General features: G+C 38.4%; 1 protein-coding gene across 4 annotated transcripts in view; it reads left to right on the top strand.

Annotated features, from left to right (window-relative positions):
* Window positions 1–15820, top strand: part of REV3L (REV3-like, polymerase (DNA directed), zeta, catalytic subunit) — an 84185-nt gene that overhangs the window by 12230 nt on the left and 56135 nt on the right. For all 4 annotated transcript variants that reach the window (XR_774000.1, XM_010561664.1, XM_010561665.1 and 1 more), the window contains exons 5-7: window positions 3259–3355; window positions 14484–14578; window positions 15145–15249. Coding sequence is in view for 3 of the 4 variants with exons in the window: in XM_010561664.1 (XP_010559966.1) it covers window positions 3259–3355; window positions 14484–14578; window positions 15145–15249 (297 nt within the window). In the remaining variant the exon portion in view is untranslated. The remainder of the gene's footprint in view (window positions 1–3258; window positions 3356–14483; window positions 14579–15144; window positions 15250–15820) is intronic.

The raw sequence follows: 15820 nt of genomic DNA, 5'->3' as shown, positions 1-15820 counted from the left end.
ATTCAGACAGTAGATTAGTGTATGAGGTTTCATAACTGATTCTCATATAAAGCAAAATATTCTTTTCATACTCAACAATAGGCCACACTTTTTGTTGCAGTCAGAACTGTAGGAAGACAAAAGCTCAGCCACAGACAGAGGATCTTCAGTCCTGAGGAAGTATAGTCAGGTAGCTTTAGTCTTCCAAACATCCAAAGCGGCCTTCTGGAGACATGCAATGTGATTGTATCATATAGTTGCTCCCATTCTTTTTCCATAGCTCTCTTCCCTCTCTCTTTCAGATGATAGATGAAAGACATAAGCTATTTATATTCTCCTTCATCATTTATTTAAGGATGGAGAGACCTAGGTCTTGAATGGGAGGAAGAGAGTGAAAGAGGAGCATGGGCTGAGACCAGTGGACTCTATTCTGGTAGGGGAGAATCCAATAGGATAAAAGCAAGAAAATGACAGACTACCTTGTCCTGGCTTGATCAGATAATGGCAGCAGTGCTCCCAGCAAGATTCATACCGTTTTGCTTGGCTCCACATCACACGTATAAGTAGCCTGCCTCAGTCTGTTGCAGTCCCCAGGCGCAGGATCACTATCTACTACTCCTAGCATAGCAGCTGGGCAACAAATGTTTTGTCCCTGGCACAACCTTGTAGAAGCAGTGCTGTCAAGAGGCCAGTCCTTGCACAGCAGCCCTGAGAAGCGCCATCCTTTCTAAGCTCAGACCTGTTGGAGTGGTGTAGAAGGTACAGCCTCTGCTTATGACTGACACACTTACCTACCTGTTCCACAGCTTCTTGTCTTGGGGGTTTGCATTCATTTTAGTCAAGTGTAGTTTGTGCCGTGCAGGCCAGGCTGAACATTGTTTCTTAGATGGTAGTAAAAGCCTTTGCCTAAAGATGTGCAGCAAACACTTATTTTTCTTCCCTTGCAGATGACGATATAAAAATCGGTCTGGCAAGGAATAGAAAATTCAATAATAGATCTGTTCCTAAATATAAGTAAGCAGCCTCAGGAGCCTGTTTCCAGTGGTATTTTTCTCACTGAGATAAGTAGACTGTTTTGAAGGCTGAGAGAGGTTAGCAGGCAAATTTGTAGTAGCAAGAATATTCTGCCTTCATCAGCCTGTATCCAGAAGATGCAGGAGTTTGTTTTTTCAGGTTCTTCTCTTTATGGATGGTGAGGAAGAAGGCTGCAAATTCATTCGTGCACCACATGCCACTAAAACTATTACAAAACATTTATTTTCAGTAGTCGAATCTTCTTCTGTAATATGAGTCTGAAAGACCTTGATGTGTCTCTACTTCTGTCTTTAAAGATCTTCATGTCAAGAAAAGGGGAATATTGAGTGTCCTTAAATCTCTATCCCTATAAGTAACTTTTCCTGTATCTGTATCTTTCCTGTAGCTGTTTCTTCAGAATTTGAGCCTTGATTTTTAGAAGTATTTGAAAGTAGCGTTCATAGGGAATAAGAAAGGGAGTGATGCACTGAAACTGCTCTAGTGTGGTGTTTGAAATGCATATGATTTTTAGAAATAATAGTGTATGTTTTACCGGTTGGCCTATAAACTTGCATAGCTACTGTGATGTATTTTCCTTTAAAATATACAGATGTTCAGTCCCATTTCATCAACTCAGAATAGAAAAATGCAGATGAAAAATAACAAGAGATGTGTCCATGCATAGTCAGCTTGCATTTTAATACGGAGAATTAGCTGATATGCCACACAGTAAAAACATGGCTGTATGTCTTCCTGGACCAGCTCTGCCCAGGGGCAAGTTGTCACTTTTGAACACCACAGACACTAAGCTACACTAGGTTTGAGCTGGGTCTGTGCAAACAGGATCAGATATTTTGTGTTGTCTTTCTGGAATCACCTGCTTAGGCATCGCTGTGGATAGACCATCTTAGTGCAGGTGTGGCTGAATGTGAGCTAGCCCCTGCATAAACACAAGCATGTCTTTTCACCACACTTGAGTGCCACGTTTCCTGTGTGAGTTTAGTGTCTGTGTGCCATGTCAGTGCGCTCAGGAGTCTGATGTAGGGGCAAGGTTTGCAGGAACTAGTCTGGGTGCAGTAAGATTGGTCTGGAACATTTTTAATTAAGCCTGCTGGATTTCAGTTGCTTCTATTTGTAGCTTCTCAGGCACTTTGGCATGGTGTTTCCCAGTTGCTTCTGTAGTAACTAAATTATTCAGGGCTTTTTGCTATGTGAGATATCCCTATCCCTGCTATTCCAAGTAGTGGAATTCACATTGGCAAGACTCTGTTATGAGATCTACTTTAAAATTATAGAATAAAATACATGCTCTAATAAATATTTATTTATTGAAGGCCTCCGACAACTGAATTGTTCAATTAGTGTACCTTTAACAAATGCAAAGTGTTTGCTATTGCTGAAAGTCAATTTTAATACAAAGAAACCTGCTAGTATGTGACACCAACATAGCTGAGAAAATTCAAGATTCAAGCTGGTCTTTCACAGAAGTGAGAGACTGAGTAATTTTCAAGGTCTTCTCCCATTCCGCCTCGCCCTGGAACTTCATTCCTGGGCTTTTTTCTTTCTTGTACTACATCCTGTGTATATTGTCACTCCTTCCTCTGAAGAGTGAAGGTTCAGGAGACCACAAGGGAGGCAGTAAATCTTCAGAGGGGACTTCTCTAGCATTACTTTGGAGCACACATCCTTACACCGAGACCTCTGAGCAAACTTACACGGTGTTTTCTTTATTTGTAGGTCAGACAACATCTGCTTTCATTGCAGGTTTCTACTTACTGCTACTGCCACTGCATCTGGAATATATTGTGTATTCTCTTTCAGTTCACAGATAAGAAAGAGGAAAAGTGTGAAGTACAATTTAGTGTTTTCTTTGGCTTGTCATTTCCACTGGGATCTGACCTGAGGACCCAGACACTTGAGAATTCTGAAGTTTATATCAGACTCTGTACGATTTACTTTGAAACTTGCACAAATAGGAAAAGATTGAATTTAGGTTATGATCTGACTAGAACACAGCAAGTGTAATTCTAATAATGTCTGTGTTGAGAATATATTTTTTCTTTTTATATGTATCTACATGTTAGAAAGAAAGTCAAATCATTTAAATGATAGCATAGTTACTTTTCGAAGATGATAGGCAGTGCTATTTATTCTTTAGGAGCATTTGGACTGGTAATATTAAATAATGAATGCAGTTATATAATGATATGTGTAAAAAATATTGTTGCATAAATGAATTCATTTCTCATTCTATTTTTTTTCTAGGTGATACATCAGGTGTAAGTAAATGTCATAGAATTCATTTGCCAGAAAATTCAAACAGCGCATCTTTCATTGAGTGGGAAGAAGATGAAATACCAAGGTCAGCATGCCAAATTTTTTTTATGTATGCTGTATTTTCTTACGTACATCAACTTGTATATACTACAGGGTTCCAGTCTCTCATTTAAAGGACCCTTATATGTTTTATATGTTAAAAAAAAAAAAAGTGCTAATGTACACAGACTATCGTTATTTAGTTTCTTTGTATAATTCTGGTCATCTGACACTTTCTGGTATATGGTTGTAAAAATCTAACTGGGAGATAACAGTAGGAATATATATGGCAAATTCAGCTTCCTGTTTTTTGGAAGATATATGTTTCTAGCTAATGACTTCTGATAAAAAGCTAAGCAAGTTTGATAGTTATAGAGAATACTTACACATCAGTTCACAGATCCTGTTTTTGTAATCACCCTTAACTAACACGAGTAGTGTGCTGTCAGAGTATTCCAATTTGTCCATTTCAAAGAGTAGCTACATAAGAATCTCAGCTTAGCATTTTCATGTCTGTCTCCCATGCTATTCCTTTTTTCTAGACATTTCCTAGTCTACAGCTTGTAATTTGTAATAGCTTTACTTCTATAAGAAAAAGAACACATCTGGGGTGTCGGTCTTTTTGGGGTCGGGATGGGGAGAGAAACAGTATCTGGTGCTACCTCGATTTTTATAGTTTACCTATAGCAAGTTCATTCTTTAAGCTACTTTCTAATGCTTGACAAATCCTGTAGATGCTCTGTCATCTAGTAGTCTTCTGAGTTTTTGGGTAATTCCTGTCATTCTTCTCTGAATAGCTTATCAGGTTCAATATGCCACACTGCTTAGTTAGCGTTCTGTACTGGGAGCGTTTGCTTCCCCAGTAGAAAGTAAGTGCTTTAAACCATACTTCAGATTTTTCTAGTGTGCAAAAACTTGAGCTTGTGCAAGGTAGCATCTGTTTTTCTGATTCTACTACTACTACTTTAAGGAGGTTTTGAAACAACATTCATCTGATGGTTGTCTTGTGATTTTACTTGGGGTCAATTCATATGCAGTTGTTCTTGGGCTATTTCTTCTCCTTTTTGGCTGCATACTTCATTCGTAGTCCATTTCAAACTCTGTTTGGCTCACTTATGTAAGCCAAGTTACTTAACCTCTTGGGGGATGGATCGTAAGTTAGACCAGGATTATCTGATGCTGCTTTACACAGATCTGGGGAAGGCAGATAAAAAGAAAGCAAAGTAGCACTTCCTGGCTGTCAAACCCAGAGAGGGATGAGCACAGCATAGCAGGAGCCAAGGGTGTCTTCTCTGCAGGCATTCATCCTCATGGCTGTATCCACAAGCCTTCTTTCCTCCTCCTTCCACCCTTTTGTGTGTACAGCCAGGGGTGCAGCACCTCACTTGTGCCAGTCCTTCTCCAGCTCTCTCACATGTTCCAGCAGTTTAATGTTAGCAGTAATGGGGCAATTACCAAGCCTGTCCATTTCCCTAGCATTCATCCTCTTTACTTTTGCCAGTAGGAACTTCTTTCTTGAACATAAAGCCTGAATACTACATAGTATACCAAACAAATTCTCTCTAGCGCCATATGCAATGATATGGGTAGTTGTCTCCCTGATACGCTTTACAGTCTCATTCACCATGCCACTTTGGCTTATAAACATTTTAGGATTTATTAGTACAAGATGTTTCTCCTCTTCCTGTTATTCCAAGTGATAATCTTCCATTTGGATTCACTTGTAAGTTCATACAGGGTCTTGCATCCCATTTTTAAATTTCATCCTGTTTCTATTATTCTACTTCTAAGTTATCCTGCTTTCGTTTTATGATACTATGATCTGGTTATGTATGCAGTATGTCTACCAGCTTGTCTTACCAGCATATTTCATTAGTACACTCCTGCATTTACTGCCAACAATATTAATGAGATGTGAAGTAAACTCAGTCCCAGAAACTGGTCTATATTCAGTTCTACGAATTTTGTATCAACCTTCAGTCTTTTTTATATAACCAATAGGAATTTCACCTTTAGCCAGCTCTTAAAATGCTTTAATAATTTAGGAACTAATTTACATCTCCTACAACTGAAATTGTTTCCCATTTGATACTGTGTCAAACATTCCTTTGTCTAGAAAATGAATTATTTTATTAAAGGTGTTCTAGCATGGCTGTCTTCCACATGCTCTTGCATGTACATGCCACTGCAAAGTAACAAACCTAAACTCTTTTCCATTCCTGATTTTACTCTGTTCTGTATCTACACAAAATTAATTGCCTGTTGTAATTTCTCCTGGATTATTTATGGCAGGCATCATCTTAAAACAGTGTTCTTGTAATCAAACCCATACTCCAGTTTGTCTCACTTTCAGATCACCTTCCTACTTTATTTCCTTTAAAATTCTGAAAATTTGCATCTAGGTTCGTTTAGTGGACCTGTAATTGTCATGATCAACCTTGCTGAGGGTAAATCTGACCCAGATAGTATATGAGATATCTATCCAAGGAAACCCTTGTAACTATTCCCTGAAATGATTGAGACTCAGATTTTTTTCCTCGCTGTTTTTATTCTTGCTGACTATGGCATGACTTGATATCTGTAAAGCTGCCCTTCTTCCTTTATTTTTGTCTTTCCTTAACATTTGGTTTCTGTGTATAGCTATATCAACAGCTATATTGATTTCTAGTTTCATGTGCAATACCCACACAGTCCCCTCACTTCGTTATCCAGTCTTCTTGAGTTCAAGTTCAGAAGTTTACCTGTTTTGTGAACTGTTTAGCAAAACATTTTTAGTTACTGTATTTCACCATCTGACTTCTATTTCCAGCAGCCTTTGGAGTTTCTCCTCTATGTCAGTACTGAACGTCTAAGTCTTTGTTTGTCCTTTATATCAGATATGAAGATCTTGTAAATCTTTCCCTACCTTTCACCTGTACACTTGTTAGTTGTTCTTTCAAGAAAAAGCAAAAGAGGAAAAGACAGTCAAATGTTGTTTGAGACTGCAAAATTTCTAGGGCTGCCTTGTATTCTTAGTGATTGAGATGTCTTTTTAGACTCATTATCCTTGGTTTTGTGTACATTGAGAATAAATTTTGGAAATAGTCCAACGTGTATCTGCCAAGTCCTTGCTGCAAGTGGCAGTTGACAAGTTCTCTGGTTTAACCAAGCAGTGCCAGTGATTTGCCATTTCTTGACTTTGGAGTAGAATATATCAAGTGGTTGAAATCCGATGCTGGATGCCTGGTAGGTAATATGCAAAATGTTACGTACTAACTTTTGAATAATGTTAGCAGCATTTTGCATGAGTAAATGCTGGTGGTGGTTCCTTATTTCAAAAAACATTTGAGAACTATGCCAAAGTTTTTTGGTGACTGAACTCACTCTTCAATACTAGATAACACCTTGCTACTCTGCCATTTCTCCAGAACAGTATTTAACCCATCCATGTCCTGCCTTGCTCCTGGCAAATCTCTGAATTACTAACTTGCAATTATAATTAGTGTACTGTATTAAGCCAGGGACAGTTCTTTAATCTAATTCTGGAGCGATTCTGTTATGAAGTAGACAAATGTCCAAAGCCACTAGTGCCCAGGAATCCCTGATATTGTAAGGCTTTTAGGTGCAATACTTGCCAGTGTTATCAGACTAGAACCTACAAAGCCCACCTTAAAATAGGCAGTAGTCACCTGAGCCTGGAAGTGCAATCCAACAGCTTTGACAAGAGGAGTTCTTCACATGAGACACATTTATGTTATCCCTCAGGCAGCTGATAATAAATGATGAAACACTTCTATGAGTTCCAGTGAGAAAACTTTCTGCTAAACATCAGGCTTGGAGTAATCTGCCGGTCAAGTCTATGACTTGGACATGATGTGTTAAAAGCAGAATGATTGGTAGAATGCTTTTGAGAAACACTTTCTTGTTTAAATCCTAGATTTGCTGTTGAATGCTAGTTTATATGAAATAGAGAGATTGGACAAATAGCACTATTGCACAGTCTAGCAGTTACGTAATGTACAGATTTTTACTAGATTTGTGGCTGTCATAATTGCTTTTCCTGCTTGTCAAGATGTACATGTTTTTGTTTAGCTATTTGATTCTTAATAAAATGTGTGCATTATTCAAGTTGCTGGAACATCCTGCAACAAAGACATGTTTTCTTCCATGAACAGAATGTGGAAAACGATTATGTCAAAGTTTAGAGTCCTTATCAATGTAGTTGAGTGCCACCTTTCAGATTCTCTGTGGGCTTAATTTTTTATCTACTACCCTCAGTTTAACATTATAAATACCTGAGATGTGGTCATCACAGAACTTGTTTCTGTAGGCTGTTATTAGTGTTTTTGAATTAAAATACTGACCTTGATGTCCATTCTTCAAGGTTTTTGAGGGTTTTGATCTAGCTAACTGTATGTAGAGGGCACTTTTTTAATTGTGTCTCCACTATTGCTTTAATTCATTGCCTCAGCGTCTGAGGAATCAAATCTTGGTACTTTCTCTGAGCACAGGTTTCATCCTACATTATCACTATTGCTGCTGCTGTTGTTGTTATGATGATGATGATGATACCAGTAGATAGTACCAACAAACTTTTACTTTCTTCAGAAATAAGGACTGTTCTTTCTGTCTGTTCTGAAAATATTTTATTTGAAGCTTTTTCTGCAAAGGTATGCTGGATTTTTATGGCAGTTTTTCAGCATGGTGTGCAGGTATAAAAGGTAACTTTAAATTAATTGGTTTGAGTATCTCAAGTAGCCTAGCCATGGCATCTCAGTGTTGTGCAACCCTGATTTATCTTGCTTCTTTGGAGAGTAAACTTTAGTCCTCTTGCAGCTGCATTGCTTCCATTCCTATGCCACCTCACTTAACCCTGCCTTTCATATATCTGTATTACAAGTTATACCTTGTGAACTATTCTATCTGCATTCTCTTTTACAAAATGAAACCTAGATGCTATGAAAAGCTTTGGCTGGGACTTGCTAAGTCATCTTTTCTAACCTTGTTCTAATACAGATATTTTCAAGTCATGGTATTGACATTACATAAAATTACCTTTTTCTTTCAAAACTGATGCATGTGATGTGAGGCAGGTGTTAGTCCATTGTATAGGGCGATGTGTGTCAAACAGGCCACTTCTGAGTATCTTCCAAGGCTTAACAACTGCTAATGACCTGAGGTAGTTCATACTTGCAACTAACTATAGCTAGAAGACTGGACATGTTCTGACTTCTTCATGCTGTCTTCTCACCTGCTAATTGCAGCACTGTAGCTGCTCAGAAATGTGGCTTGATCTGCAAGAGTGGGAGATACTGTTGCTTCATGTATTTTCCTGAGGTGTTGTGCATGTCTTAAGTAAGCAAAAGCAGCAAACCTAACAGCTGACCGAGCTCTTGACAGTACTCAGATGAAATAGTTCTCAAAGCAGCACGTAATCATGTTAAATAACTGTACTTCAGGACAGTTTGTACTCCTCCCTTTCCCCTTGACATTTTTGTTTTAATGAGAGTAAATTAACATGTTAGAAGGGCCAGTTAAAGCTGCTCTGCTTTCATATGTCCTTTGAGGTTTTTCCTGAAGTGGGAACAAATGGCTCCGTGTCCTTTGTGGCTTACCTAGATGTTGCAGAAGTTTGTAGTGCTACTGCCCTCACTTCTGCTAGTGCAAGTGTCTAGCTACTCACCTTGACAAGGATGTTAAATGCCAAGTTAATGACCCGGTTGTATTGAGAAGACATTTTTCAAGTCTTTTGAAAAATCTTACTGTACATGTCAGTTGTCTCTACTGGCCTCCACATCAGTCTTTGGATCGTGCAGTTTTGACTGCCAGCCCTGCCTTAATCCTAAAAATGTTAATGAGAATTATGATGATAAATCCTAAATTGTTTCAAAAAAGGGCTCTTGTTAGCTCAGTGTTTTTAATTTGAATAGTATGCCATGTTAATTGGAATACTGTAGTTTTTGACAGAAAGACTGCTTACATCTGTTTGATTTAGAGCTTGGGCAAAATGAGCTTTTCTGCTTCTAATTGCCCAAATTGTTTGAATCTTGGTGAGTTACAAAGGACATGCTCAAATTAATATTATTATGGAAAAAGACTTAAGTTACATGACAACTACCAGTTTGTTTTGAATTCAGAAATGTTGACTTTAGTGTTATTTATGTAGGATAAATCCATATTAGAATCCCTTATAAATAAGAAATCTGATTATTTGGAAAGCTCTTGGCCAATTCTCTCTGTGGTATTGATCAGTTCTTAAGGCAAATCACTGGCCACACTCTTGATGGGGATGTGGAAAACCAAAACATGTTTGTTTTTTTACAAAATGTCCGAACTAGTTAAAGGGAAAAGAATGGAAAGCTGTCTTTTTGTTGGAGGAAAGGCAAATGTTTCAGTTTAATGGTTTTACTCATCAAACAAACTCTTCAGAAATAGGTTACTAACACTAAAAATGTATCTTGTCTTAAACTTTTCAAGAATTCTCTTTTTTTCTCTCTTCCACTCCCCCCCCCCTTTTTTTTAATTGTATTCTTTTTAAAGGGGAAATCAGCGAAAGTAGAAAGCTCAAGAGTTTTGCTGTTGTATCTACCAAACAAGTCAAGGGCAGATCTTGACCAGATTTCTGGTCATTTACATGTGCCATTAGCAAAAAAAAGTATTAAAATCAGAAACTCTTCTGATATAAATGACCATTGTGTATTGTGGTACCTTTTCATTTGTTCCCAGAAACACTTTGCTTTCATGAAGGGAGCAGACAAAATTTTTGTGGTCTCCTCCCTCATTCTTGTTTCCCAGTGATCTTACAGTTCTTTCTTATTATGTGATCAAAATGCAAGTCTCAGCTTGCCTGCAGTTCCTGTCGCCCGCCATGCAGGCAGGCTCTGTTTGAATGCTTTGATGAACACGCGCACCCAAAGTGAGTGACATGAACAGTATGCATTTTGATCATATTATGGACTTGTTTCTCAGCTGATGGCATGACTGGGAAGGGAGGGAAGCGATGACAATGAATTGTCCTTTAAGTGTGCATTAGGGCATGGGCAGTCTACTTCTGCTAAGGCTGAGCTGCTTTGGTTCAGGAGTTCTATGATCTGCTCTCTTAATTCTCACAATAACTCCAAAACAGTACTGCTGACTGGAGGATTAGTAATCATATATTAATGCACAGCATCTTACAGTTGTTAATGAATTCTACATAAGCGCTTCACAACTTCTGCCAGACTACTTTCGGATGTTTAGAATAAAGAAATATCCTGCTCTGCCTTCTTTTGCTGTGACCGAGTGAAACATACATTTACATACAGAGTGAAAAATACGTTTACTGAATTAATGCAGCCACAAAATGTGACATCATAAATTTTAAAAGTATGGCTGCCAAGAAATTACTCTGGAAACTTTGTTTTCTCTGCTTTTAAACTATATGCTTTCAAAATGTTAAGTGTCAGGCAGTTTCTAAAATAGATTTTCAGGATGCCTATTCCTTTTTTCTTATCCGTCACTCCATTAAAAATCCAATTGCTGAGATTTCTGTTTTGTTTCTCAGTTTCATAGTATGTATAACACAGGATTTTACTTTCCAATAAAAATTCCACTATTATAATGTGATACAGGAGAGCAGAGATGATTCTTGAAAGCTGAGTCTGCTGTAGAGAGGTTGAGGTTATCACAGTAAACCCTATCAGCCTTTCATAGGAGAATATTTCTTTCTTACCCCAGAATCAAGTTACGCATCAGCTGAGCAATTGAACTAGTAATACAAATTGAACTTTGTATTACTGTGATATATAGAAAGAGTCAATGACCAAATAACTAGATCTGCTTTCAGTCCTCTCTGTCTTTTCCCTTGTAAGTGCAGGTAAATAGATATTCTAGGACTGGTTTAATTTCTGCTCACATTTCTAACATTGTTTATTTCCGTCTTGTCCAGTTCTTTGCCTAAACAGTTAAGCTAACAAGCTGTAAGTTTACTGGGGTTTTCTATCTCCACTGGAGATTTAAAAAAAAAAAAAAAAAAAGTGCACTTTTCCAGAACTTCATTCTTTTATGGTAAAAATAATTTTCTGATTTCCTTGTAAGGTTTTGGTGTTCTCTCTAACAATGCAGGAAGCTATTTCTGCATTATGCAAAATGCAGTTGGTATTTCAGTTGACTGACATTATTTCTTCATAGGTGGACAAATAGATACAGGCGTAATAAAATAGTTACAGCCTAACAATGTTGGTTTTCTCTATGTGTGATACCGCCACTTAACAGTCTTACGAAGCAAAGTATTTGTTTGCCAGTGCCTTTCTTCTTCTTTATGAAGTTGATGCACTATTGTGGACCTAATAAATAGTTCTTGCTTTTGTAATCACGAATGAATGGGTTTGGTATCTTAAACTAAGTCATATGGTACATTGATACACTTCAGAACTCCATTCTACTGACAAAACTGGGCAGCAGTCAATAAGCTCACATTGTGATATCCCTTCAGATAAGTAGCCCTCTTAATTTGTTGTGTTGTGTGTCCCTGTCCCCACACCCTTTCTTGTTTTGAACGTACCTCAGCCTTTGCCCTTTGGGCACTAGGACCTCAGTTTGTGGAGGAAAGGGTTGTTCTTTTGGGGGAAGCAAGGAAAGCTGAGGGCCAGGAGGAAGTGAGACAGGAGAAATGTTGCACCTGTTTAGAAGTACCCCTTTGTTCTGTACTTCACTTACAATGTGGACTCTTCACATGGGCTAAGTATGTCAGGAGTTCTGGTGTGGTGGTAAAGCAGTAGACCACTGAAGCTACCATGAAAGCAGCCCTTTAAGTTTGGGTTCAGGTTGTTTAAACCAATTTAATTGCTGCAGTGCATTTGAGAGAACCTCTTGGTCTTCTGCTGCCTCAAAGTCAGGAAAAATATTTTGGCGCTTTCTTGCAGGAGGCATCCTAGCAGTTTTAGTTAGCTCTCTATTGAGCAAATCTATATGCTTTGCCCCTAGATGACCCTCTTAACGAAGAGCATGTGTCTGAACTAGCTTCAGTCCTAACTTCATGTAGTTTATAGTTTGCTGATGGTCTGTGTCATAGGCCTCTGCAAAAGGAGTTTAGAAGTAAATATTTTTCTTTTCTAGAATACTACAGATTGGGAATGTGGTGAAGGGGTCAGTTTTGGGTTTTTTTCTTGGCATGGTATCTTATCTCTTGATAGTAAATATGATACCCTGAAGCCTTTTAGAAACTCAAAATATTTTTGTGGTTGAGTTCTCTGATGTTTTCTGAGAAGTCATTAGATTTTTGCTCTTACATAGAACAGTTTGGGTTGGAAGGGACCTTTAAAGGTCATCTAGTCCAACTCCCTCTGCAATGAGCAGGGACATCTTCAATTAGATCAGGTTGCTCAGAGCCCCATCCAACCTGATCTTGAGTGTTTCCAGGGATGGGGCATCTACCACCTCTCTGGGCAACCTGTTCCAGTGTTTCACCACCCTCATAAAAAATTTCATCCTTATATCTAGTCTAAATCCATCCTCTTCTAGTTTAAAACCATTACCCCTTGTCCTATGGCTTCAGGCCCTACTAAAACGTTTGTCCCCATCTTTCTTATAAGCCTCCTTCAAGTATTGAAAGGCCGCAATGAGGTCTCCCCAGAGCCATCTCTTCAGGCAGAACAACCCCAGCTCTCTCAGCCTTTCCTCATAGGAGAGGTGTTCTATTCCTCTGGTAATTTTGTGGCCCTCCTCTGGACCCACTCCAACACATCCATGTCTTTCCTGTGCTGAGGACCCTAGACCTTAAGGCAGTACTGCAGGTGGGGTCTCACCAGAGTGGAGCAGAGGGGCAGGATCACCCCCCTCGACCTGCTGGTAACGCTGCTTTTGATGCAGCCCAGGGTACAGTTGGCATTCTGGGCTGTGAGCTCTGTGGCTCATGTCCAGCTTTTCATCCACCAGTACCCCCAAGTTCTTCTCTGCAGGGCTGTTCTCAATCCCCTCATCACCCAGCCTGTATGGGTACCAGGGGTTGCCCTGACCCAGGTGCAGGACCTTGCATGTCAACTGCACCACTCAGCTTGGTGTCGTCCGCAACATAAGTGAAGCAGTTAATTTTACGTTTCTTTCAGATTTCATTTTTCTAGATGGTTAAATACTTACTTTTCAAAGAAGATGTCGGGGATATCCAGCTTTTAATTACATCAGCTACTACCTCCTTGCACTATAGTGACTTCTATTCAAAGCCTATAGAGAGCATTGAAAATATTAATGCATTATATCTTATATTCCATGCTGAGATTTTTGAAGCTGTGTGTATGTCAGGGAATGTAGGAATACAAGTAGATCTTGTAAGTCACCAGTTAATTAACCTAGACAAAGGGTCCTGAAGAATAGCATTGTTTTAACCATGGGGAGCTTTGGGGAGGGTTTCTGTGTTTCCCTAAAAATTTTCAAAGGTAAACAAGCTTCCACATAAACGCGGGAGAAGGTTTCTCTTTCCTAGCTTCCTCCATGGACTCCTTAAAATTAGTTCACTGACAGCAACAGGTGGAAGGCCGCTGACCTTAGCAGATCTGAAAAGGCATGGTAGGAAGATGATCATATCATTATACAACAAGCTTGAATCTGTTTGTAGTATTTTAAGTCTTTACCACACCAATTATCCTTAGTTCTGCTCATGTTTGGGGTGCTAATACTCTGTTTATATTCACCAGGCTACCCCTAAGCCCCTAAATAAATAAAAAAATCTGAAAAATAAAACATTTTTTGCTTCATTTCCCTTAGTTGAAAATGTGAAACTGTTTTGCATTGCTCTGAACTGTGAATGAGAGAGAAAAATTCTTGCCACTATGTTTTCTGGGCGCAAGATCATGCAAATGCAGGTGGTTCTATTGGCTGAGAGTTCTGTAGAACGTTTCATCTTGTATTTGAGGAGAACATTATTGTAATTGCTGTAGTATTTAGAGTTGTTTACCACTTCTTTCTCTCCTCCCCACAAAAGAAAAAACTAATCTGTCTAAGTTGAAGGTACAAATTTCTCATCTAATTAGACTTGAATATGACCATTAATTTAAGGACTTGCAGGTGAGGATGAGAACTGGTAATTCTGTATTCAGGTACTCGCCTTCATTCCCCCTGAAATATTTTAGATGTTAGTCCATTTAGAAAACAGTGATGACGCACGTTTCAAAATCAACATATTGATAAAATTAACCTCTCTGGTATTTATGTTGTCACAGCTCTTTAATGTTGAAAGGTGTTGAGCCACAAAGTACCTGTGAATTGGAGGTGGATGCAGTAGCTGCTGACATTTTAAATCAACTGGATATTGAAGGTGAAGTGTTAATAACTTTTCCATGTAAAATGTTTTACGACAGGAACTATATTGTCATCTTTTTTTAAGGCTCATCTTAGTTAAGCCACAATCCAGATTTCGGTGTTAGTGAATTGTCGATCTACAAATTTATAAAGTTAAAAAAAAAAAAAAATAAAATTGAGTGAACTCTGAAAGAAAACAGGTTATAAGAATAGCCTATTATCAGAACAATAGAAAGATACCTTCTGTTACGCATTAACAAAAATATCAGACCTATAAGGAGAATAAGTGAAATATCAACATGAAGTATGCATGTGTATGTACATACATACACACACATACTTGGTGGGAAGACCAGCAAAAGCCAAAGATATAGATAACAAATAGGAGATCTAGAAAATAAATGAAGTTACACCTTAACTTCTACATAACACTGAATCCTAGAGTAAGGCCAGAATTGCAATTAAAAAAATAACGGGTTAGAATGACAAAAGAGATGAAGAAGAGTGTCAGAATCTAATTTGAGGGGAAGAATGCTTCATCACATTGACCGACTTCCCTTCATGTATTATTGTGTATTTCAGCCCAGATTGGCAGGAACCCTGGTTTGCAAGCTATATGGGAAGACGAAAAGCAGCGACGGAGACAGAAATGTGAATCTTCTCAGATTAAGCCACCTGAGTCACAAGGTAAAAAAAAAAAATTGTGTAGCTGTTTACTGAAAACTTTGAATGAGAAGCAAGCAGGAGATAGAATTTAAATCAGTGTATCAAGTTTGAGGGCTTTTTAGATGTACTGTTTTTTCAGTTCCAAGCTTACTGATTGCCCAGTATGTGTATTCTAATTTTAAAAGCAAGATATATAACCCTGCCTGAAAACATCATGATTCAGCTAGCTGCAAAGCATTCTAGGCAGAATGAGTGATAATGACAGTTAAGATTGCATGCTTTATGATGGAAAACATTTAAATGTTTAAATACTGGCAAAATTAAATCTCTTATCCTGAAGCTTTCCATGGTAGTTCATGCACAAGGGCAGTTCCTTTGAATTTCTGTGGAATTAGAGCTAAGGTGATATTAGACAAACATTCTAAAAGGGTGGACAAATCCCTGTATTTCTGTGTAAAATTCATTGCACAGGGAAGACCATGCTCTGCAAATTAATTGCATAATGAACAGAGCTATTCTCTGCAGAACCTAGGCCATGTTTTGTTTAAAATATGAATGATATTTGGCAAGTAAGCCAGAGGATTGCAAGAAG

This window comes from Haliaeetus leucocephalus, unplaced genomic scaffold, assembly GCF_000737465.1.
Source record: "Haliaeetus leucocephalus isolate CR32 unplaced genomic scaffold, Haliaeetus_leucocephalus-4.0 Scaffold149, whole genome shotgun sequence".
NCBI lineage: Eukaryota > Metazoa > Chordata > Aves > Accipitriformes > Accipitridae > Haliaeetus > Haliaeetus leucocephalus.
Note: the sequence above shows the minus strand (reverse complement) of the source record. Positions and strands in the feature narration are given on the sequence as shown.